We start from the raw sequence: 26802 nt of genomic DNA, 5'->3' as shown, positions 1-26802 counted from the left end.
AGTTCACTGTACTAAAATGGCCCCAACAGTTACCAGATCTCAACCCAATAGAGCATCTTTGGGATGTGGTGGAACGGGAGCCTTGTTTCCTGGATGTGCATCCCACAAATCTCCATCAACTGCAAGATACTATCCTATCAATATGGGCCAACATTTCTAAAGAATGCTTTCAGCACCTTGTTAAATCAATGTCATGTAGAATTTAGGCAGTTCTGAAGGTGAAACCGGGTCAAACACAGTATTAGTATGGTGTTCCTAATTATCCTTTAGGTGTGTGTGTGTGTGTGTGTGTGTGTGTGTGTGTGTGTGTGTGTGTGTGTGTGTGTGTGTACAGTATAGCCTTTCAAAATTTTGTTTTACTAGAGAAAACGTCTTATACATATGAAACTTACTTTTTACCAACTGATGAGTTTTGCATGAAATATATTTGTGTTCCTCTTGCAATAAATGATAAATAATGACTATTCATAGACAATTTTATTGTTACATCTATGACTTAGATTTTTTTAATACGATTTGTAGGTCCTTTTCCTTTTAGAGGCCGTTTGTATCAAGACGCACTCAAGTTTATTTAAAATCTAGACGCGCGGCAAGCGCACTCAAATATAGACATGTCTGAAACAAAACTCGTGTTCACAGGTGAGCGCTTTGAAAAGCAAAAGAAAGCGGCGCGTCCTTCGTTTTCCATGTGTTTTAGATGTTAATGGACCCTAATGCAATAATTCTTCCAATAAGTGGTTGGGACTCGGGATACAATCAACTTGGGCATAAAGCGGTGGGGACATCTCTCACCAGCAAATATGCGAGTGGGGCTGCTGTGAGTGCTGGCAGCCTACGGACAGCAACCCGTGGCATGACAACACCGGACCTCGTGGCAAAAAAAACAGACCGGCCAACCCACCGGGACTTCTCCTGGTCCTCCCTATGGCCAATCCGGGCCTGTGTGTAATGGAGTCATTAGAGGTCACTATTGACTTCACTATTACTGTTGCTTGGTTACTGGTCATTAGCAGTTACTATTGACAATGCTATTACTGTTGCCTTGGTAGTGGTCATAAGTGGCCATTATTATCAACATTAGTGTTTCTTATACGGGTTAAGGATTTAAAAGACAAGATTGAGTGCAAAACAATTCCACAGGCTTGTATTAAAACTACACTTTTTTGAAAAAAACTCCCCTAGAGTTAAACGTTTGATTGCAAACGGGTCTGGCCCTAGCACTTTTAGAATAGCTTAGCACAATCTATTGAATCTGATTAGACCATTAGCATCACACTAAAAATAACCAAAGAGTTTCGATATTTTCCTATTTTAAACTGAACTCTTTTGTAGTTACATCGTCTACTAGTCTAAGACTGATGGAAAATTAAAAGTTGCGATTTTCTAGGCAGATATTGCTAGGAACTATACTCTCATTCTGGCGTAATAATCAAGGACTTTATTACGTAGTGCTTGAAAATAGTTCCCTGCTATTGAAAGATACTAAGGGGACTATTTTCGTCTGCTGCGTAATATCAAACTTGAAAATGAAAAATAGTTTCAAAGTGCAAGTTTTTTGAATTATACTATTATCATCTCAGTGTAAACAACAAATATGCAAATTTGTAAAAACTGACATCATATGCGTGCATATTTTGTGTTCAAACACTGTGTGACATCACCAGCTACTTGCCTGGCATCCAGCATAATATACTGTAGCTGTTTTTGTCATTTTCGAGCATCTATGTGAAAAGGGGTCGTTTTAACAATGTTGCTGTCTGTGCATGAAAAACAAATATTTGTTTTTACTACTTTATTGTCATGTAAACCCATGCTGAATAGTAGCGTCCTAGCAATCACCAGGCACATTTTAACGTTATACTTGGGCCATAATGCTTGCAGCATGGTATGTTACTTTTGCTGTAAGGTTCTGCATTTCACTGAAGCATATTTATGTGCAGGTCACAATTGTGGGATACACACTTGGAATTCCAGATGTTATTATGGGTATCACTTTCCTGGCTGCCGGCACCAGCGTTCCTGACTGCATAGCTAGCCTCATTGTCGCACGGCAAGGTAGAGTCTCTAGTTTTCTCTCCTTGCCCACCATCTGATCTTTCATCCATGTTTTGCTGATTTTTTCGATCTGTGTGTTTAGGCCTGGGGGACATGGCTGTCTCGAACACGATTGGCAGTAATGTGTTTGATATTCTGGTCGGACTCGGACTTCCCTGGGGCATCCAAACAATGGCTGTCAACTATGGCTCTGAGGTATCTGTCTTTTTTATCTCACCCCTCACACATACCCACAGACACATGCATGCACGCACGCACGCACACACACAGGGTTGTATAATTATTTTTTGTTGTTATGTTCTCAGGTTCAAATCAACAGTAGAGGGTTGGTTTACTCTGTTGTTCTTCTACTGGGCTCAGTGGCTTTAACTGTGAGTAAACAATTTACCTCACAAATATAGTTTATGGTATATACTGTATATAGTGTATATATACCTTACTCATGCTGGTGTCTAAATGGGAGGAAAGACCCACAATCTTAAAGGATTAGTCCATTCTCTTTTTAAAAAATCCAGATAATTTACTCACCACCATGTCATCCAAAATTTTGATGTCGTTCTTTGTTCAGTCGAGAAGAAATTATGTTTTTTTGAAGAAAACATTCCAGGATTTTTCTCATTTTAATGAAATTTAATGGACCCCAACACTTAACAGTTTTAATGCAGTTTAAAATTGCAGTTTCAACGGAGTTTCAAAATACTCTAAACAATGTCAAACGAGGCATAAGGGTCTTATCTAGCAAAACAATGTCATTTGTAATTTTTGGCAATAAAAATAAAAAATATGCACTTTTAAACTACAACTTCTCTTCTTCCTCCGGATGTGTGATGCGCCAGCGCGACCTCGCGTAATTGCGTAATGATGTCGAAAGGTCACATGTTACATTATATGAAACGCACATTTGCAGACCATTTTAAACAACAAACTGACACAAAGACATTAATTAGTATCATTCGACATAAAACAAAGTCGGAACGGTCCTCTTTCTCCACACTTGTAAACACTGGGGGTAGTTTTGATACGTCATCCGTGACCTCTTGACGTGATGACGTAATTACGTGAGGTCGCGTTGGTGCGTCACAGGACCGGAGGAAGACGAGAAGTTGTGGTTTAAAAGTGCATATTTTTTTTAGATCGTATAGGCCCATTTGAAACTGCTATTTTTAACTGCATTAAAACTGTTAAGTATTGGGGTTCATGAAAGTCCATTAAAATGAGATAAATCCTGGAATGTTTTCCTCAAAAAACATAATTTCTTCTCGGCTGAACAAAGAAAGACAGGTGGATGACATGGTGGGGAGTAAATTATCTGGATTTTTTTTTTTTTTAAGAAAATTGACTAATCCTTTAAAGATTTGGAGGGAATATAACTCCCTATTGTTTTAGGTTATGCTTTGCAGTATAATTAAAGGGATAGTTTACCCAAAAATGAACATTCCGTCATAATTTACTCACTCTCATATTGTTACCAATTTTTTGTTTTGATGAACACAAAGGAAGATATTTAGAGGAATGTTTGTAACCAAACTGATCATAAGCTCCATTCACTTCCATAGTATTATTTTCTTCTACTATGGAAGTCAATGGGGCCTCTGAGCAGTTTTGTTACAAACATTCCTCAAAATAAATTTCTTTGTGTTCAACAAAACAAAGAAATTGATACAGGTTTGTAACAACATGAGAGTGAGTAAATCATGAGAGAATTGTACTTTTTGTGTAAACTATTACTTAAAATTATTTGAAGAATTGGGCATGCCTGAGTTTAAAAGAGTTATCTACCCACATAATTTGGAGTAAATTGATAAAAATTGTCTTATTTTACAGAAAACTATGTGCTTCAGAACTTAAATATTTAGAAAATAATGAAGCACAGCTGGTCAACATAGTTTAAGAGGTTAATGCTTAACAAGCATCTTTACATAGGATGTTTGGATGACCCAAAATTTTGGTCATATACAGTACTGTGCAAAAGTCTTAGGCCACCATGTTACCATTAGATTTGTTGTTTTTGCAATTGTATAGTGATCTTATATAATTATTTCGCAGTCTCTTTATTAAAATTCAACCAGAAAATACAGGAAATGTGTATATAGTATTAAAAAGAGTATAAAAGTATAAGCTAGTGTCAAGTAACTACCCTTCCACTTGAGAAATAGCAGGCAGCTGCAGGATCTCTTAAATCTAAATGAAATCAAATCCTAATTTTAAATTGTAATTGAATGACTTCAGGACTTCAGTCTCCTCAAAAAAGCTCAAGATGTGTTTCGTGCCAAGAGAGGTCACACTAAATACTGACTGATGCCTAAAGAAGACATTTAGTTCTGAAAATTTTTTTGTTTTTAATTTTGTATACTTATTTCCTGTATTTTCTGTTTGTGTATCTTAAAAAATAGTGAAAAATAAATATGGATGGACGTTAAAACTTTGCTAAAACAACAAAGCTGGTGATGGTGGCCTAAGACATTTGCACAGTTCTCTATATATTGACTTCCGACTCCTAATTTTGTTTCTCTACCTTCAGGTGTTGGGAATCCATGTGAATAGGTGGAGGTTGGACTTCAAGCTGGGGATCTATGTGCTCGTGCTGTATGCCATCTTTCTTTGCTTTTCCATCATGATCGAATACAACGTCTTCACCTTTGTCAACCTCCCCATGTGTCACGATGATCTATAAACCAGAGGGTTTTCACTGGCTTGGAACCAAAATACCTCTGGGTTGGACATACACCCATTAAGCACCCCCTAAATCAGTTGCTCAAACAGTTTAATGTACCTTCAAAGTTTGCTACCGTTCAAGAAACCCTTCGTCTTCTGCTGCATGTTCTTACTACAGTGATGGGGAGCTCTGGCTTAAGTTTAAAACTCTCTCCATCATTTCCAGGAAATAAAAATCTCCTTGGCAGCTCTCTTTATAACTGGATAATGCTTTTTGGACAGTGCAATCCTCAACTCTTCACTGGATTATTTAGAGCAGGGGATTTCAACTTACTACATGCCTACTGTACAAACATCACTTACTCCAAGAATGCTGCTCATTCCCATATGCATTAGCGATTTACATTCTCATTTCTGTCTTCCCTTAAACATTAAGCACTTTATATATGGCACCTATCTAATTCATCAAACTCATTTTTTTGTTCTCGACTTTGCAACAGAGTGATATTAAATGACCGCCCCTGGGCATGAAGTTTTCCTCGGCTCGATTCACACAAGAAACCAACTGTGTTGAAAATAAGAAGGTTCTGTATAAATCACGCAGTGGGGAAGACAAGATGTTATGAAATTCTGATGAGCTGGATGTCGCCCATCGGCGAGGTCAACACACTGAGCTCTTAATTCATTATAGGCACCATGCATAAACCAATGAATAAAACCATCACGAAAGCACACATCAGAAGCTGCTCCTCACCTCTTGTTCGGCCCAGCGCGGACAAACCTCAGGAGAGCTCTTTGCTTCTGATGTGATGTGGAAGACGAGACTGACAACTGTGCTTTAATATTACGCGCACAATATACCATTGATATGACAAACAGGAATCCTGGATTTTGCAAAAGTGCTACAAATTGACATGTTTGTTGTTTATATGTAAATATGAGATCAGTGGTCCTATTTGAACCAGTGCTTCCTTACAGATGATGGGAGGAGGGGTGCGTTTATGCGACCAAAGGTCGCTTTTTTTATTTACAATGCACCTGATCCTCCCCATCTGGATCTTTGTTACTGTTTGCGTGTAATGCATGATTTGACACAAAGAAGCCATTTTTGCAGCAGGGCAAAAGCTTTGTGAGCTCACTGTCAGTGTTTCTATAAGGGTGAATCTTCCGAAAATGTGTTTTGGTCACAATCTGGTACTTAAATAGGAAAACATGAAATTATATATTGCATAAACAAATTTATAGGACAAATAAGATTTTGGCTTTGTGGGATTATTTTCATGACAAGTAAGTGGTTTCATTTTATGTATTTATTTTATTATCGTTTTGTAATTTCCCAGTTTTGCAATCTTTAATTTATTTTAGATTATCATTGGAGTCACATTACAGTATTTCAGTCATAAAGTTATATGGTAACATATTGCATAACATTTTTAAACTAGTACTACAAATACTATGATTTGTTTTATTTTACATAGAGTTTGAAAGGGGAAGTGCATACCTGTCATGAAATCACATTGTAGAAAAGTCTAATGTAATTGCTTTAATATAAATAAATATAATTTAATATCTTTATTTCGGGCTGGAATGTGACCTAGACATGTTTATGATGATGGGTTTCGGGAGATTCACCCATACAGTAAATGGCAGCTACCAGACCTCCATTTACCCTTCTGCGAGCGCTCAGGAGATCTGAACTTGAGCATCGGGGGGCGGAGGTCTTTGTGTTTTGTCGGTCGTAGAAACTGTCGTTGTTAAGAGGTGCCGTCACTGTTGTCTGTGCAGAAAGGCAGGTGTTGCAGTGTTTGATGTATGCAGTATATATGATATATGCAATCTCAGCTGGTGAGGACTGAATATTGGGGATTATATTTTCATAGATGAGTTTGTGAAAGCTGCTGCAATCGCCCACCGCTGTCACACGTGCATGCATATTCTCATCTAATCTCATATCACATAATTGCCATTCTGTGGAATGTCGACTTTCGTTCGTGGTTATGTACTGTGTGGAATGATGGTGATGTGATGTTTTCGTTTCTGCTTTCTGTGGTGTTTTCTAAGTGGTGACCTGTAAGACTACATTATTCGGCTGAAATTGGTACACTGTATGGATGCTGCTGTAGGCACACTGTAGTCCTTTTTTTTGTTAAAAAGAGAAGGCGGGGTTTTGATTGATTTGGTGTCAGTAAGTTAGTACCTACCTTGTTTTCTATTTTATGTGTCTTTTGACCCGTGCAATGGACTGGAATGTATCCATTAAGAAATTTATTTGAATTGATGCTGAAAATTACATTCTTAACTTTGTTGCTGATGATTTGTGCCATGCTTGATGTAAATGCTATAATACTATCATTATATTTAAATCGAGATGTATTTTTTGGACATTAATTGTATTTTGTAAACTGATTTGATTGTCATTGAGTCACTTTCGAGGTGACCCCAAATAGCACTCTTGCATCAGTCGTATTTGTATGCACAGACAGTCCATTTGTGTGCCTCTTCAGAGGAGACATTGAAAAGAACATGTTGCAAATGGCTGGTGTCTCTGCATGAATTTGCACACATCAGGCAATATCTTTATTTATTAAACACACACATGCACTGATACATGCGCAACTGCTTCATGAGTGACCCGCTGCACTGTGAGTGGAACAGCATATAGTATACCAACTCCCAAACAACTTTATGGGTACAGATTTAATGACTTCAACATTATGACGTTGGTGTGTAACTTGAATGTATTTGTCTTGCAAGCAATGGATGTATCCAATCAATGCATTTTACTGTAAAGCAATAATCTAAAAATAATTATGAAGAAAATATATGAATCATACGATAATTGTATGGAGAAAAATGATTAAATTATACCGTTTATAAATGTTTCTTGGGTCTCTGTCTCGTATTTGGTCCTTGAATGAGTGTGTAGCGCACCCACGTGTTTAAAATTGGTAGTGCAGCATTAGTCATTCATTTCGTGTTTACTGTAAGCTAACTACAACGCAATGTGACACGGTGACTTTGATATCATTCGATCGACACAATTTGGTAAGCATTTCCGAAATTAAGTCACCGTCGCTGGATTGTTTAATCCGACACTATGTCCTTTACATTTCGTGACATTGTGTCGATAGTTATGTTAATATTTCGTTCAGGAGATCAATAACGGAAAGGTCAATCTGGTCTGCTTTGCACTGCAGTCACAAGATCATCTACATGGATATGAATGGCGAGTTCTAATCGAGACCAACACTTCTTTATGCGCCCTTAAAAGGCACGGCGGGAGGGGGACACTACACGAGACGTTTCAGATCGAGGTAAAAACCGTTACGTAACGTATTTTTCATTGTTGTGTTTCATTGGGCTCCCTAAGTCAATAATATACCTAACCCTAACCTATAGATTGATAATGAGCATGGTTGTTGCCCAATAATAAATAACTTACTATATTCCAAACAAGACCAAAGAAATCCACTTTAAAATCTTGCAAAAAATATAACCTGTAAATTTATTTATTTTTTTATACCTGTAGATTTTGAAGACGTAAGTTAAGGATGAAACATTAATAAAAAAATTATTGTGAATTCAATTATAAGTTTGTCTAACTCATACTACTTGTATTACTACCCTTTTGTTTTGAAATAAATAATTTGTTATTATACTAGTCTAACGTTACTTATAACAAGAATGTATCCCTTTTTTTGGTCATTTTTAAAACATCGACAAATTTAATGGGCTTACTTCCTTCACTTTCACATTTTTAACTGAGGCGATTCTCCTCTGGTCTAAACCTGCTCTAAACTTAACCCTTGTGCCTTGTTCCAATTCACTACCCTTTCGTGTTGTAAAGGCCACTAAATTAAATGGCTGTAAAAATGTATCGGATTAATATTTTTTTCAAATTTTTTTGCATAAATCTGTTAATCAACCTCAGTACTGATCAAAACTACCAAATGTTTCCAAAAATTTCATGATTTTAACTCTTTAATTGCCAAGCTCATAAGTGATGCCACTGATTTTAGGGAAAAAAAACACAAAATCACTGATTTTCAATATAAAAAGTGATTGTGGACTGAATTTTTTTCACCCTTTTCACAGTCTTGGGCATGCCAAAGATTGGTAAAAACATTGGCTTTGATGCATTTTTAGTTTTTGTGTAGCATCAGATTTAATTTTTTTCTCCCTCATTTATTGTTTGTGGCCATTTTTTCCCCATTGACTTCCATTATAACATTTTTTGATTGCAGAGCCATGACACCTTATTATCATGCATTCTTGATTCTTTGTGGATTTACCTTTTGCAAAGAGGTAAAATTTGTCATTTTTACTGTTGATCACCATGTGGCACCATTAACCCTTTAGTAGCCTGTGCAAAAAAAAGAGCTTGAATTCTGGATTGTACATTGAGTTATATGGAGTATAACAGCATATTAGAGAGAGATAGAGAGAGAGAGAGAGAGAGAGAGAGAGAGAGAGTGTGTGTGTGTGTGTGTGTGTGTGTGTGTGTGTGTGTGTGTGTGTGTGTGTGTCTGCGTGCGTGCTTGCATGTGTGTGCGTCTGTGTGGAAAAATCTGTAAAAAATCTTCTCTGCATCAGATTTATGAACAACATTTATTATGAACCAAAATGCAAAAACAACTTCAAATAAACTGAACAATGAAGCAAGGGTAGAGGATGGATGAAGAACTAAACAATCAAACAAATTTGTTGGTGTGTATATGTGTACGCGTGTGTGTTCAGTCTTTTCAGCAGGACTTGCAGCATATTACTTGGTGCTCTCTGCAAGTGTGTCTACCACAACGGATACAAGTGCTGACTGTTCTTTTTTTGGTTCTGTACACCACTTGCATGTTCCCCTCTTCACTCCTGAGCTGCCGGTGCCTGTGGATTTGTGTCTAGAGGGACAGCTACAGGAGACTAAATCCCTCTCACCAGTGCAGCACTAACTGGTGCGCGAGGGAGGTGCTCTCTCCTCAATACTAACACTAACCCTACACACACACACACACACACACACACACACACACACACACACACACACTCGTACACACACACTCGTACACACAATGGTTTTATAGTCCATATAACTCAATGTACAAACCAGAATTTAAGCTCTGTTTTTTTGCACAGGCTACTAAAGGGTTAATGGTGCCACATGGTGATCAACAGTAAGGTAACAATAAGGTGTCATGGCTCAGCAATCAAAAAATTTTGTTATAATGGAAGTCAATGGGGAAAAAATGGCCACAAACAATAAATGAGGGAGAAAAAAATTAAATCTGATGCTGCACAAAAACTAAAAATGCATCAAAGCCAATGTTTTTACCAATCTTTGGCATGCCCAAGACTGTAAAAAAGGTAAAAGAAAAATCCAGTCCACAGTCACGTTTTATATTGAAAATCTGTCATTTTGTGTGGTTTTTTTTCCCAAATCAGTGACACTACTTATAAACTTGGCAATGAAAGAGTTAAAATCATGGAATTTTTGCAAACATTTGGTAGTTTTGATCAGTACTGAGGTTGATTAACAGATTTATGCAAAAAAATGTGAAAAAAATTTCATCCGATACATTTTTACAGCAGTTTAATTTAGTGGCCTTTTTTGGCCGCTAACAACACGTAAGGGTAGTAAATTTGCCCACGGTATATTAAGTTTTTGAAAAATTTCAAAGCATTTTCTTAAAATATGTGTAAATATAAGATTTGTCACCAAAAAGCATTCCATTTGCTGAAACACAGAGAAAGTTGTGGCCAAATTAAGACAAAAATTTGCAAAAATGGCCCCAACAACACATAAGGGTTAACCAACAATAAAAACGTAACGGATTCTTGAGAATTTCCGGAATGCAACCTGCTATTTTGCCGTGAAACTGAAAGTGACAAGCTTGTCAAGTAACCTATGCATTTGCAACGCATTCTCGATCCCAGAGCAGTGAGCAGCTTAGGGTAAGATGTGCCTTGCTAAAGGGCACCACAGTTGCAACCAACCCGCCGGCCGTGAGACTCAAACCGCCAACTCTCGGGTTACAAGCCGCCTCTCTAATTACTAGGCTACAACCAACTGCCCCAGAGCCATAGATAAACAGAGTTGTACCAACGGAAGTCCAGAAGCTCGGCAGTCACGTGATTCACGGAGACTTCAGTTAGTTCCTAGAAGCCCATATGAGCCATTGAAATACATTGAGTTAGAGGCAAAGAGCTGTGATTTTTCTTAATTTATAGTCAAGAAACGCATTTTTTAACAATATTTATATATCACATCAAAATGTGAATGTAGTATTATGTCGTTATATAAACAATGTTTTTTGACAAATTAAATCCACCAATATAGGAACATTTGTATGGTCATCTGCTGGTATGTGGCTTCTTAACATGTTTTACGCTGCCTTTAGCCACTTTAAAATGCATCACACTGTACTAATGTAAGTTTATAATGTTATGCTTGTTTATAATGTACAAAGTGAATGTGCTGTGAATGTAACTCAGTGGTTCTCAAACTTTTTCAGCATGCGGCCCCCCTTGTGTACGGCGAATTCCTTCACGCCCCCCCCCAAAGAAAATTTACGACCCCCAGTTTGAGAACCACTGATAACTCATACTGGTTTAATTTATAAATAAAGCACAACATTAAAAAAAGACTTACAAAGCACATTGTTTAATTTATTATAAATTATAATAATATTTCTGGCTAAGTGTAGTTTTCTTTTTGTTGTTAATATAAACATCTGATGGGAAATAACATCATCATCACTTTAAATAATTACTAATCTCTTAACTATGTAAGTATACATTTATTAATAAATACATTTATTTTATTTTATTTATTAACCAGCAAAACCACAGTGTCAAAAACACTCCACCCATACATTGATGCATAAATATGCACTTTATACCACCATCACTTTATTTAATAGCCTGTCTAATTACACAATATTTGCAATAATGGATGAATCTGCATTAAGAAAACGAAATTTACCAATAAAGGGCTGTTCGTGGTTTGTTGTGTGTTACTAAAGTTATCCAAAGCTTGTCCTAGCCTGACCCGTTTTCTACTAACACCCCCTAAATGTACTAATTAAATGAGAAATAATGCACTACAAACACACTGATGCATAAAGTCATTCGATTCACATGTATTGCTAACATACAATCTTATTTGTCAAGCGTATTAAGTCTTAAAACTTGCATTAAGTTCAACACATTCAATCTTTCCAATGCAACTCTATGGAGCTGACTGTGACTTCCGGGAACTCTGGAGAGACTCCGTGGTCTGCCATTGCTGTAAAAAAACGTTCCATTGGAGTGAACAGACTTGACGTAACTCTCTCCTTCTATGGCTCTCTACTGCCCCATGTCTTTGTTTTAACGTTACATTTCAAAATAAAAGTTCGTAAAATAATTCGCTAAAAGTTAAATTGATCTTATACATACAATTTAAACACATTGTAAATAAAGGTTTGAAATATGATGTATTGTTAAATAGGCTATTTGAACATATTTTTTGAAGCCACATGACATTTTATTGCTCAGTTTCTAATGTAACTTTTACAAACATAATTACACTTAAAGGAACACGTCGACTTTTTGGGACTTTAGCTTATTCGCTGTATTCCCCAGAGTTAGATAAGAGCATACATACCCTTTTATCTCCGTGCGTCGCGTAACCCTAGGTTTGTCCATTCGACCGTAAGTGGACTGCGAAGTGGACTTCACAGGGTATTCCGCCATCTTAAGTGAGATTTCAATCTGAAGGAAGTGAACATGTTCAGTTCGAAGGGCACTACGCACGCATAGGGAATCGGGGAACATCGATACATCACTTCACAGGAAGTGGAGAGTGATAATCACCCAACTGTCATTGCTCACCACATGATCACCAGTCAGAACGGTCAGACCGCTATGCAAGTATATGACCATTTATTTAAAAACACATACACATAGTTACAGTTCATCAAGTGCTGACAGTTACAGCAGGGCTTTAATTCTGTTAAAAGTCGTGGTGATATTACGCACTGCCCGAAAATAGTCCCCTTGGTTACTTTCAATAGCAGGGGACTATTTTCGGGCAGTGCGTAATATCACTACGCCTGCTGCAGCCATGTTACATCAGCAAAGTCCTTGATTATTACACCAGGATGAGTATATGGGGAAAATATCAAAACTCTTTGGTTATTTTTAAGCGCAATGCTAATGGTCTAATCAGATTCAATGGATTGTGCTAAGCTATGCTAAAAGTGCTAGAGCCAGACCCGGAGATCAGCTGAATGGATTCCAAAACAGTAAGAATCAAATGTTTAACTCTAGGGGAGCTGGAAAATAAGAATATTTTCAAAAAAGGTGAAATGTCCCTTTAACGTGTAAAATTTTTCATTACATAGTACTCATTGTTTTTTTTAGTGTACATATTTTAAATGTGATAGTAAATAAACATTTAAATATGAATGTAGTCCTATATATATATATTGTTATGTCAATCTGCGCAACCCCGTTGTTGACTTTCTTTGATGACGTTTGCAGGGCGTTCCAAATGAGCAGTCAGTGTAGTACACTTCAACTGATATACCGTGCTCAGGGAGTAGGGAGCAGTGAAAACTCCGTAGGGACCCTGTCGAATGGAACGCACCTCCTGTCCGATGCACCCACCGCTGGCTCCAGCTAGCATACTGCTCCCAATAAGTGACAAAATAACGGCAACGTTTTCCTATTTATATGTTGTGATTTGTATAGTCACAGCGTGTACAAATAACAAGGTCATGAGACACAGCCATCTTTTAAACGTATACATACTGGGAACTATATTCTCAGAAGGCGAAGCACTGCTATTTGGACGGAGTGATTTGCTCGCAGCACCCGAGAAGCCCCATGGTGAGAAGCAGAGAGTTCGCTCAGTGTTGTGCTAATCACTCCGTCCAAGTAGCAGTGCGTCAGACAAGTTCTCCTGTAGTAGACCATTATAGTAAAACGTCGCAAAGTAGCAGTTAATTTCACGCATGCACAATACAACGCCAGAATGCCATTGCTGTTCCACCAGAGGCTGTTGCTTAAAGTCCCTACTTTTACGTTCTTGGCTACAGCGGTGTGACAGCATACTTCCGGTCACCGTAGTTGTTTCATTCGCAGTCCCTAGTTACGTTACCAATGGGGGATACAGTGAATAAGCTAAAATCACTATAAAACATACTGTAGATAAGGACTGCCCTTAGGTTTTATTTATATCTGATAAACAACCATATAGGTTACAAAAAAATTGTGCTTAGCAGCAGGGACGTGCACAGACATTTTGAGGGGCAGGGGCTCAAGTGAAATAAAGGGCACTTCTCATAATTATGTATATTTTTTTCTTTTTTTTAAACAAAAAGTATATATATTAACGCAATTCTGACTTCCTTTTTTAAAAAATTATTATTATTATTAAAAAATTTTATCTTCCTCAAACTCACGCAATTGTTTAATTTTCAAAAGATGTCTACAAAATAATCAGTTCACACAGGCATGGTCTCCTTAGTAGTCTAGGTTTATAGAGCAGCAAAGGAAGCCATTACACAATGTGCATGTTTTGAAAACATTAAATTACACATTAATTACAAATTTGTTAAAATGCTAAAAACAAAGTTGTTACTGCTGAGTTAGCGCTACATGCCAATAAATGCTATATCATATGCTAGCGTTTAGCTGATTAGTTGTTAGTTGTTACTCAAAATGTATTTTTGTCTGATAAGGGCTCAAAATATAAGGTCTGTTTACTAATGTGAGCTTCTGGCATGAGCCTCAGAGCAGAGCTCAACATTATTATTCATGACCCTTTCAAATAGGGCAAAAATAGACCATTTAATTAAAATGACAAATTCTAGGGTTGTAAATAGACATGTAAAAACGTTTCTGGATAATTTTTGCACTTAATAAAGCAACATACCTTCTATGTAATTGTCAAAGAACAATTTAACATATTATGACAACACATCCTATGGCACCTTTAATCTTAGGTTTCATATTTATTAAGGTTACACATGTCAGAAACAACAAATATAGATTAGGCCTATTTAGCGCGAATGATGCAGCACGACTCACGAGTGTTGACAAACCAGTCATAAAGCGAAGTAAGTTAGAGAGGCGGGACTAAGGAAAGGTAAAGCCAATCATATTAGCGATGTAAATTTTGGAGGCGGGACCTCCAAACCTGTTAACCGTTTGTGTGCCACAAATAGCGCTATTTTTCTTTATATAAGAGTTTAAATCTCATTTAAATTATTCCTGAATAAATTCATGTTAAATTAAATAAGCAACAAGTAAAAAACACAAGAAACAGACAGACATCAGTTGTTATATGAATAAAGATCATATTATATTTTTTTTTAAAGCACCCCAGAAAAAAGGGCACTTTCTCTCCAGGAATAAAAAGGGCAGGTGCTCAAGCCCCCTTTGATGTCTATGTGTGCACGTGCCTGCTTAGCAGCACCACAAACTTTACATTTAAGAAAAGTCACATTAAACTGAAGACAATCGGAGGAATTGGTGGTTTAGAACGGCACAGGGGTAAGTGATTTAGGATAAAATTGTTATTTTAGGGTGAACTAACCCTTTAACCCTAGTCTACTTGTAAACATTGTATTGGAAACATCTTAAGCTCTCTCTCTCGTTTGTAAGTCACGTTGGATTGCATCTGCGAAATGAATAATCGTAAATGTAACAACACGTACTTCATACTGTACCTTTATCAAACATTAAAAAGTGAACTCTCACAATAATTAACCATCCCACATGAATCTGCTATAGTATCTACTATAATATTATTCCTAGATGCTCAAGTGTTCTACATTTCCATGTTTTTTTCTTTTTTATGACTGCATTTTTTTATTTATAAAATATGTAGTTATGGGGTTTCTCAGCCGTGCAGCTGTAAGGTTAACAACTGGATTGAAATACAGCGCCCAAACATTCATTAAGCCAGGTATGATTTACAAACAGGCTCTGTCAAGCATTAACATTTACAACACCTTGAAAACATTAACCATTCGGACTTTAAATGTCTGCTCGATATAGAGTACAGACTGTAACAATATGTGGCAGTCAGAGAGTTTGTCGCCTCGTGCTCTGCGCGCAGTTATTCGCCAGCAGAAGCAGGGCATTAGAAACACATCTGGAATTGCAGCAGGTATTCAAAACTGAATTTATTATAAGGGCATGTGATTTTTGCTAAATTATTTGTGAAGTCCTAATTTGTTGGTTAAACACATTTTATTTGGCACAACAACATTTATAAGCTCTACAATTGTGATTGGCACTTGTATTAATGCATGCCTTCTGCTGAAACATCATTCAAAGATGTATAATTTAACTTAAAGGTTACCTGCACTGCTTTGTATTGTCATTTATGACACTATAGTGTGAGCCTTAACTCATAAATGTCTCCGGGCTTTGGCACCTATATAATTCTTCAGTAGATTAGAAGACTTCTGTTTGGATACAGTACATGTTTGCGGTGAGATTTGATTAATGTATTTTGTGTTTATTGACAGGATATCAACAGGCTAATGTGGTAATCTTACATAAAAGTCTTGCTGATGACTTTGAGGCTTTTTGTCGAGCTAACAGCAGCCCTCTACCACTGCTGTACAGAAGCAAATGTGGAGAATGGAGCTGCCCACCATTGGCCACAGGATCTGACATCAGGTACCAACCAATGAGTTTTAATAAGATACAATGATTGTGGAAAAGTAAATTTATATTTTTGTTGATTTTTATCCTTTTTCTTGTTTACCCTTTATTTATACTTGTTTGGAGGCTGTTCATGTACAGATTATGTTTAGTCACTGACTAGTAAACAATTAAACTTTTTCATCATAAAGTTTTTTAGTATTGTCTTGTGAATGAGTAATTAATTATACTGTTACTCTCTCACTCATTTACTTGCTATGTTAATCATAATTAAGATTAAACCTTGTCCTGTTTGGGGTTCTTTAGACCCTTAGCATTATAGGTTTACATAATTTCTCTTTTCATAACAAAACTTTTCAAAAATGATTATAAGGTTAAATACAAGTATGCGATTTCAACTTTGTAACTTTTTTTATTGTAAAAAACAAAAATATTAAAGTCCATGTAAAGTCAGATATTAAATGTTTTCGGAGTTCGTAACCACCCAACCATTTTGAATGATGGAAAAAACAGCAAGAAAATTAATTAAATTATCAAAATCTTGGAAAAATAGGCTGCTGTGGTTGGCAATGAAACCATGCCCACTCACAGGAAAGCTGCCGTCTCTCTCAGCTTTCAAATACTGTTACAAGCTGAATGGATGCTCATCATTAGGGGCAGGGCCATGCACGGTGGCTTACATGCGTCATCGAGCCACTTGTTTAGGCCGAGGGGCAACCTTCTGATCTCTGATAAAGCCAATAGGGAAGTGATTTAAACTGCAATTCATCGACTGGCCACTAGAGGCTGGCTCCAAAAGGAAGTCAATTCCCATAGACCTCCACGTTAAAATGGCCAAATTTACAGTAGAAAATAATATGTTTACAGCCTAGTACAAAAAATGTTTTTGGTCTGTATAGCTAATTTTGCCCTTCATGACAACTGTGAGGGGGGTGAATTTTTTTTGTAACTCATCCATTTAAATTATATTCAGCCTCAAAGTTCTGCATAATTAAGGGCATGGCCACTTGAGTGACGGTTGAACAGCCACTGCTGTCACTAGAGTCGAGCTAGGCGGGCGTTGTTTCAGCAAGCAGCCACCTCAGCTTCTCCCACGTCCCGCCTTTTTATCCATTTTCGGATGTCCGCGATAGATGCGCGATGACGTGCGGCCAAGATGGCGACCGCAGGCACCGCCTACTTTAAGCTTCAAAAACGATCTTCAGAAACGTATGGGTGACGTCACGGACACTACGTCCATCTTTTTTTACATTCTATGGTTTAGGCCCACCTAAAAAATCCTAAACTCATAAATGGCTAAAAACTGTTTAGGGATCAACTCTGCAATTCAATACTATAAAGTTTACAGACTTTTTGGCTTGTTTCAGCAATATATTTCTAACATTTATCATGTGTTTAGAAACAATTATCAAAATTGGCTTTACAGGAACTTTAAAAAAATACTAAGATTTTGGAATAACTCCAGGAAAAAAAATATTTTTAAAAGGGAAATATCTAGGTTAAAAACTAATATTACTATAAATTACTGTTAGTTTTACAATCATTGGAGTCTTAAGGGCCCCAAACACAGTAAAGTCAGTTAAATGGGGCTCTCTTGTTTTCATTCAGAGACGACTGTCCTGAGTACTGTGTGTTTGAGAATGGTGTGCTTGTGAAGAAGGTTGCTAGTTTATCTTCATACACCCCTCAACTTCAGGACATGGTCACATTTTACCTCGGCTGCAGTTTTGGCTTTGAGAAAGCCCTGAGGGCCGCTGGGGTTCCAGTAAGAAATGTGGAACAGGGTAAAAATGTCAGCATGTACAAGGTAAGCAGAAATCCCATTCTTGTATTTATGTGCAGTGTATGAATGTAGCTCAGCTTGATCTTTCTTGAGTCAGATTTTTCCCTTTTTAAAATGATAAAGATTCACAGGGTTGCCAACAATTTAGTATTTTTGTTTTTGCAGACCTCAGTACTCTGTATGAAAGCAGGTCAGTTTCAGTGTCCGATGGTGGTGAGTATGCGACCTGTACCTCAACACAAGTTGGAAGCTGCAACTCTGTGCACGCACATGATCCCATTGGCTCATGGAGGCCCTGTGCATATTGGGGACCCTAGTATGTACTTTAACAAGCATCAAAATAAAGTCTCATTTATTAAAGGCGGAGTGCACAATATCTGAAAAACGCTTTCGGGCCGACTACCAAAACACACCTGTAGCCAATCAGCAGTAAGGGACGTGTCTACTAACCGACATCGTTGCCTGGGTTGCGTATGTGTGGGGGCGGGTCTATCAACAGAAGGTCCAGATTCTATTGGGGTAGGGGCATGTTTGTTTAGGTGATTTTAAATGTCAACATTAGCTTTCAGAGATTATGGACCCTGCCTTAAATATAAAAGCACCCAAAGTATTAGACACTTAATACTAAGCAACACTCAATCAATACTATAAAAATGTCAATGCATTAGATAACAAAACATGTGGAATTTGCAAACATGATTTTAGACATTTTCACAGAATTACATGCAACTAACTTTTTGCTATTACTTTTGTACAGTAAGTAGAGCACACCAGTATTTTATAGTGGATTATAGGGCATAGTTCACCCAAAAATGCAAACTCTGTAATTATCTACTCACCCTCAAAACCAAACCTGCTATGTTTTGGTACTATGAAAATCAATGGTGTTCAAACACGGTTTGGATAAAAAATGACCAAACCATAATTTTAAAGAATTTTTTTTCTTTTTAAAGAATTAGACAAATGAATACATACCTATATTTTTTCAATGCTTACACTTAATCTTTGTTCAGCGCGTCGTGAATGTGTTAGAATTTAGCCTAGCCCCATTCATCCCATAGGATCCAAACAGGATTGAATTTAGAAGTCACCAAACACTTCCATGTTTTCCCTATTTAAAGACACAAGTATGGTGGCACAAAACTAAATGCTTACACATTCAGACGTGCTGTACAAAGATTAGGGGCATGCATTGATAAAAGATAGATAATTCTTCTAAGTTGAGGTAAGAACATAGTAAAATATTGAAAAACTGTGGTGTTTTCCTTTAAAGTATGACAGACAGAAAATGTCGAAATACGTTCATTATCATCATTATTCTGCACAATATGTTTTAGTTTTAGCTTTTAGGGATATGACTTATTGCAAAATTTTTGTTATGCTTTCTTCTGCCTTTTTAGAACCTGTCTGTAATACTTACAGTATCTCTGTGAATCTAAGGAGAACATGTACAATATAAACTATGCTTGTGTAAACATTCACTGTTTATACATACACTGTATACTGTTTTTAGGCTTAGGGGGTGGAAAATGTGTTATTTCATGCCTTAAACTCCATTGATTCTCTTACAGAGCTGCTGGGCATCCAAGACCCGTCTCACCCTGATTATGGGGACCCAGTGGACATGTGTCCTGGTGATGTACCTGTGTTCTGGGCCTGTGGGGTCACTGGTGTTGAGGCTGTTCAGAGCTGTAGTAAGCTTTTATAAAACTGATTTAACTGAAGACATTGAAATATTCAGATGGGCTTAAGGCAGGGCTGGAAATGGGGGGTATGGTAAACTATTGTTAAAAGTTTGTTTAACTTAAAAGAAAACACCACTGTTTTTCATCATTTTACCATGTTCTTACCTCAACATAGACAAATTAATACATACCTGTCTTTTTTCAATGCATGTACTTTTAATCTTTGTACAGCGCCTTGTGAATGTGTTAGCATTTAGCATAGCCCCATTCATTTCTATTGCTCCAAACAGGGATGAATTTAGAAGCCGCCAAACACTTCCATGTTTTCCCTATTTAAAGACTGTTACATGAGTAGTTACACGAGTAAGTATGTTGGCACAAAATTAAACTTTAGTTTGGAGCCATAGGAATGAATGGGGCTAGGCTAAATGCCAACACATTCAAGAAGCGCTGTACAAAGATTAAAAGTGCACGCATTGAAAACAGATTGGTATGTATTAATTCATATAAGTTGAGGTAAGAACATAGTAAAATATTGAAAAACTGTGGTATTTCCTCTAAGTACTCAAGAAAACAAACGCAAGCCGCCTTTCATCTGCACACGACAAACGACGGCTGATAAGCCGGAAGTCATTCATTTTCTATGGAGAGTCGCAAAGCGGATGCGTACCGACCATTTGCGGATGCGTAAATATTGGATCCGTTTTGATGGTTGGATGCGTTAAAAAATTAGAACTTGTGCGACTAAACTGCATGTGATATGCCGACCGGAAGCTATGTTTTTCATTGTATTCCAATCACAAACTGTGTGTGAGGTGAAAATGATTAATCCTTTTGGTTTAACTTTATTAGTTACACTTGAATCCTTAAGAAACACTTTTGATTACTGATAATAAATACATTATTAATTTAATTTGTGTATGTTATTATTTTAATCTTGTCTTAATATGTTTTCTCCAAAAATATGGCAATCTTTGTCATATATAAATAGCTGTTTATTGTTTCATTCATTTGCGTTCATTTATTTATTTCACCATGGTAAACATATTAGAATGAAGCCTCTTACGCTGGAATGAGCTTCTCTCCCATATACGATTAAACTGAAACTTCATTATGACTGCCACTAGGGAGAGAACTCCGACTGTCGTTTCCGTATGTCATGTGCAGTGGAAAGGCGGCTTTGGGGTGAACATAAAAAATTGTGACGTTGTTTTATTTGAAATTCATCTAAGAACTCCTTTAAAATATTCCTGAAATTGAGTCCCCCAAATTGAGTGAATTTCTGCTATTTCCAGCCCTGCCTATAGGGAATATGTGTATGTTGTTAATGTTAAAATTTGTTAGTTTGCTACTGTGATGCTTTTAAAACATTACGTATGTTTTCTTAAGCAATCTGTCACACATATATACTGACTTTATTGTCCAATAGCAAATGATGGGTCTCATAAAAAAAGAATCAGTGTGAATATTTGGGAGACCTGTTAAGTAGGGGTACTTTTCTAAGTCAAACATTACTGGTACTGTTTCCTGTAATTATTGGTTATTTTAACAAACTCCTTATTATGTTGAACTTCAGTGCGTAACCTGTCCACTATGATACCCTATGTCAGTTGACTTGGTGTGTTATTACTTGTCATACTTTTGATCAGACTTTGATGATTTAAAATGTGAGAAAAAAATCCATAATCTCAAACTGAAGAGCAGCAGAGACACTAGTCTGTTCTTTTTTAGTAGAGCTCTAGTTATTATTCAAACGTTACCAAAGCAACCACTTTACAACATCACGGTTTTTCTTGGTGTCACAACCGGCTCAAGTTATGACAAAAAAGGAGGACGCAGTGAAACCCAAAATAACAATGAATCTTTTATTTAAAGGAAATAATAATTAAACTGAACTTGCTAAGGCTTTTGACAATTAAAAAAACAAATGTATTGGGAACCACAAAATTAACAAATCAATACTTACAAAATAAAGAAGTAACAAAACCCAAAATAACCAAACGAACAACCCAAACGGAGATCTATACCAAAAACAATCAACGCCGAACTTAAATAATGAAACATAACAAGCAACAGGTGCAGATGATGTATCGGTAGCTCCACCCACCGGCCGGCCGCAGCGGGGAAGCCGGAGACCAGTCACATTGGCGGCACAGGCAAATGCTTTCAATTTTTTTTCAGAAATAACGATCAAGCTGGTTTTGCAAATCAGTTTGGTGATGCCGTAGAGCAGAAATTACACACTTCACAGCATTTTGTGTTTGTTTTAGTGCATTTACAGTTTCCCAAATGTTATGTTTTGCAGCATACACAACATTTTTACACAATTTGCACGAAATGAACTCTGCTGACCTTTGGTTTTTAATCTTGCAGAGGCGGCTCTAGCGTTCACTCATTCTCCCGGGTGCATGTTTCTCACCGATCAAAAGTCCGAAACTATTTCTCCCATCACTCTTGAGCCAGCACAGTGTCCTTTGGTATTCTGCATATCCCAGAATCCTCAGCATTACAGCATGGCTAGCGAGAGGGCAGTTCAACAGATTCGAGCCATTGAGGAGCTTGTTGTTGAAGACCCAGGTATGAAACGTCAGTTTTGCCGAAGATGAACATTTAGGGATTTTAATATGAATTAAGCTTTAACATCAGAAATTATGACTCTGAAATAGACATTCTTTTAAGTATATTTGCCTTTTAAGTAATAAGTGCATTTGTAGATTGTTACGGTTAGGGTCTGTGTCAGGTGCATAACTTCTTTAATGTGTGAGCAGGTGCCAGAGGGATCCGGGCGCTGTTTATGCAGGATGAGCTTGTAAAGGCCTGTCTCTCACTGTCACACTCTTCCTCTGTACTCATCACTACTGGATTCCCCACACACTACATGCACGACCCACCTGAAGAGACAGATGGCCCTCCAGGAGCCATCGCCATGGCAGCAATGCTCCAAGCTCTCGGAAAAGAGGTGGTCATTGTGACGGATGACAGAGCTTTGAAGATGAATCAGCACATCATGAGGGATGCTTTGGAGAAAGGTGCTTTCTTCTGCTTTTTATCATTACTGCTGTTGTCCATGTCCTGCTGGATTAGAATCTCTGGTTCAGTTGTAGTTGACCTTTTGCTTTTACTGTGTTGCGCACTTAAAGGGATACTTCACCGATTTAGCATTCAGCTTTGTATCTGTAGAAACCCGGCAGTATTACTGAATGACCATGTTTCCCTCCATCATTTCCCCCTGAGAGGAGAGATATCTGCATGTTGGTTCTGCAAAAAAGTCCTCCGATGATGCAAAAATCGTCATATTACATCATCGGAGGACTTTTTTGCAGAACCAAAATGCAGATATCTCTCCTCTCAGGGGGAAATGAGGGAGGGAAACATGGTCATTCAGTAATACTGCCGGGTTTCTACAGATACAAAGCTGAATGCTAAATCGGTGAAGTATCCCTTTAAGTTGAACAAACTGTTGATCTCTGATGATGCCATCTTTGTCTGATGATGCCACGAATCATATTATTTCCATTGTCTTTCTCATCAAGAAAGAAAATCCAAGATTTTTTTTACGATTGACTTATCCTCACTAATTTAACAAATATTTATTTTAAACACAAAATATGATTTGTCTTTTGCGGAAAAAAATCGAATGTGCATCTCTGGCTTTAAGGTCAGGCAGCAGGATTTAACTTGTGTCATATTCTTTGTGCTATTCCCAGCTCTTAAAGGAACAGTATGTAAGTAATGTATATCAATTAATCATAAAATGGCCCTGATATGTCACTAGACATTAAGAAATCTTTTTCATTTCAAATACTTATATCACAGACAACAGTGGTCCGGCCAGGATATTGTCATTTAAAAAGTGGCGTTCCAGCCCTCAACTGATGTTTATGTTTTGTGTATTGGCCACCAGCTGTGTGGTTGCAGTACCAGTTTTAGCCACAAGTTTTGTGATTGCAATACCAGTTTTGGCCACAATCCTACATACTGTTCCTTTAAAGTGGACCTTTTACAAAAGTAGTGTTTTTTAAGATGTAACATAAATCTTTGGTGTCCCCAGACTACGTATGTGAAGTTTTAACTCAAAATACTCCACAGATAATTCATTATAGCATGTTAAAATGGCCACTTTCTTTATAGCATGTTAAAATCACCACTTTGTAGGTGTGAGCAAAAATGTCCCATTATTGGGTGTGTCCTTTAAATGCAAATGAGCTGATCTCTGCATTAAGTGGCAGTGCCGTGGTTGAATAGGGCAGATTAAGGGGTGGTATTATCTCTTTCTGACATCACAAGGGGAGCCAAATTTCAGTGACCTATTTTTTCACGTGCTTGCAGAGAATAGATTACCAAAACTAACTTACTGGGTTTTTCTTTTTCACATTTTATGTTGATAGAAGCACTGGGGACACAATTATAGCACTTACACATGGAAAAATCTGATTTTCATGATATGTGCCCTTTAAAGGTGCAGTGTGTAAATTTTAGCGGCATTTAGTGGTGAGGTTGTGAATTGCAACCACTGCTCACCCCTTGCTTTTGAAACACATAGAGAAGCTACTGTAGCCACCACTGGACAAACATGTCATCATCGGAGACAACTTGGCACCAGGTGTCAAAAACAGAGATCACAAATTTGGTCGTGTATGACTTCAAGTGCACAGACTGATCAGGGTACACTGTCAGAAAAAAAACTCTTCCTTTTTTGTCGATGGGGTGGTACCCTAAGGCAGTGGTTTTCAAACTGGGGGCCGCGAGATGGTGCCAGGGGGCCCCAGTTTTATGACATTTTATGAAATACATTAATTTATCATGAATTCTGTGTAATTAAACCTAAAAAAAAAATAAGGCTACTAACCAAAAGCACTACTTTTTTGTATAATTAAATGTTTTTTTATTAAAATGTTGAGTTTTAGAACAGTTTGTGTGACAATTTTTTTTTGGGGGGGGCCGCGAAGGAATGCACCATACACAAGGGGGGCAGCACGTTGAAAAAGTTTGGGAACCACTGCCCTAAGGTACCGTTTTGTACCTTTACAGGTATATACTGTAAACATAATACAATGTTGTACCTTTTGGGGTACATTACTGTTCCTTAAGGATCTATTTTGTACCTTTAAAGGTACAGTTAACTGTTTTGTACCCCTAAAATTTAACTGGTACAAAATTGTTCATTAAGGTCCACAATTCCTCCTTAGGGTATAATATTGTACCCCATAAGGTACAACATTTCAATGTGTTTTATACCCATAAAGGTACAAAAAGGTAACTTTTAGGGTACCACCCCAGCGACAGAAAAAGGAACAACTTTGTACCTTTTTTCTGACAGTGTATGACATCAAAGCACCGCAAGAGCGAGGCGTAGCTTATGGAGCAAAGTACCATTACAGCACTCATATACTATAAAAATTATAAAATATAAGTACACTATTTCCAAACTACTTAATAACGTATAATTCCTGGAAAAATGTAGCTTGTCATAGCAACGAGAGTATTTGTAATTCGTTACTTCACTTTCCATGTAAGGGGACCCACCATGTATGTTGATTAAAAACTGCTCATTCTAGGTAATAAAATACATAAAAAATTTGTAAGGTACCAGTGATACTATAGTTATGTTACATTGCAATTCTGCAATTTTTTGCACCGTAACGTACAAAATAAATGTCAAAAGAAGAAAATCATCAAAAATGTTGTGATTTGCTTCAATTTGGTTGCTGTGCACAGGATTTTGCTTTAACTTAAGAGCAGCAAAATTGTCACAACTGGTCCGAATGCTGTGTTTCTGTTCTGTGTTCTGAATCTTTTGATTTATTTTTATATGTGTACGTGTTGACTAATAGGTGTAATAAAGACTGCAGTGCCAGTAATAAGCTTCCAGAGCAAAGGCCCCGAGTCAGCACTTCACTTTCTATGTCGTGATGGAAACCCCTCAAAGCCCAGGTATAATGCTGATTCACATTCAACCACAATCCTATTTTCCATCTACTGGATCTACCACTGTTCTGTAATAAGATCAGATGTAATATAGTATACTGTGAAGAAAAAGACCCCAACTGCTATTAAAATGCATTTGTGGTGATCCAAAGTGCTAGAGTGTTTTGAACCATTTAGACGATCTTAATACCATGGTAGACGTGGCGTGGCCAATGGCCAGTAACAGAACAAGATTGCATAACCCCGTACCCCAGTCTCCCACCAAATTTGAGTTTGTTTCTGAATACACTTATTTATTTTAGATGAGGAAAACTAGGATTCTGTGTGTATTCCGCATCGCCATTGTTGTTTACAATGCGTGGGATGGTGCGCTGTGATTTATTGAGTGGATTTATTGCATTCTGCAGAGAAGGAGGACTGGTGTTTATTGCATTTTGGGAAAAAGGCCATAGAATACAAGTCTTCTTTAGTTTACAACTTAAACTTATTCAACGAAATAACACTGACTATGTAGGCTTTCAATGTCATAAAACTTTATTTACACCTGTGTCATTACAACAGAATGCAACAGACACCTTAACGTTTATAAATCTCTTATCATGCCCGATTTAAACATAAACATTGCAAATAACATCAGACGTAACAATTCATTTAAGTACACATATCCTAAAAATTATTATTGTGTGAATGATACGCTGTAAACAAATTAAAATCGAATAAATCTGAATTTAGATCATAATTTTGAATGTAAGTCAATGACGCCCAGTTGGGCAAGATGGCCGCTCGAACTCTGCAATGGCTTCACCTCTCGGTGTTACGGTAAGGGTTCTATGCACAATCCAGTCATTTATATACATCAGTGATTTAAGATTGATTTCACGAACATAAAGCATTATCGTATTGCGTAAGGTTTATTGCATCATTTAGTAAGTTTTAGCTAATTTTTCTTTAATATCATGCAGCCCTATTGCATTCTGGGATATAGTGCATGTAGTATTCTCTATTGTAAATATTCTGTTTATATGCATACTGTACACGAAAAAC

At 37.2% G+C, this 26802-nt stretch overlaps 2 protein-coding genes across 6 annotated transcripts in view; both read left to right on the top strand.

Moving 5' to 3' along the window:
• The window catches only part of LOC141362602 (sodium/potassium/calcium exchanger 4-like), an 85743-nt gene extending 81012 nt beyond the window's left edge, over positions 1-4731 (top strand). For both annotated transcript variants that reach the window (XM_073864890.1, XM_073864891.1), the window contains exons 14-17: positions 1941-2055; positions 2138-2250; positions 2361-2426; positions 4577-4731. In XM_073864890.1, coding sequence (XP_073720991.1) covers positions 1941-2055; positions 2138-2250; positions 2361-2426; positions 4577-4729 — 447 coding nt within the window. In that variant the 3' untranslated portion in view covers positions 4730-4731. The remainder of the gene's footprint in view (positions 1-1940; positions 2056-2137; positions 2251-2360; positions 2427-4576) is intronic.
• A 1129-nt stretch (positions 4732-5860) lies between these two features.
• LOC141362603 (D-glutamate cyclase, mitochondrial-like) overlaps positions 5861-26802 on the top strand; it is a 36334-nt gene continuing 15392 nt past the window's right edge. The window contains exons 1-10 of one of the 4 annotated variants that reach the window (XM_073864892.1): positions 7930-8024; positions 15352-15390; positions 15578-15655; positions 16224-16377; positions 17971-18169; positions 18311-18461; positions 19717-19839; positions 22204-22407; positions 22599-22859; positions 25665-25764. In XM_073864892.1, coding sequence (XP_073720993.1) covers positions 15375-15390; positions 15578-15655; positions 16224-16377; positions 17971-18169; positions 18311-18461; positions 19717-19839; positions 22204-22407; positions 22599-22859; positions 25665-25764 — 1286 coding nt within the window. In that variant the 5' untranslated portion in view covers positions 7930-8024; positions 15352-15374. Of the gene's footprint in view, positions 5998-7907; positions 8025-15351; positions 15391-15577; positions 15656-15709; positions 15860-16223; positions 16378-17970; positions 18170-18310; positions 18462-19716; positions 19840-22203; positions 22408-22598; positions 22860-25664; positions 25765-26802 lie in introns of those variants that run through there. The other 3 variants (XM_073864894.1, XM_073864895.1, XM_073864893.1) reach the window with 3 other exon arrangements.

This window comes from Misgurnus anguillicaudatus, unplaced genomic scaffold (assembly GCF_027580225.2).
Source record: "Misgurnus anguillicaudatus unplaced genomic scaffold, ASM2758022v2 HiC_scaffold_28, whole genome shotgun sequence".
In the NCBI taxonomy this organism is placed as follows: Eukaryota; Metazoa; Chordata; class Actinopteri; order Cypriniformes; family Cobitidae; genus Misgurnus; species Misgurnus anguillicaudatus.
Note: the sequence above shows the minus strand (reverse complement) of the source record. Positions and strands in the feature narration are given on the sequence as shown.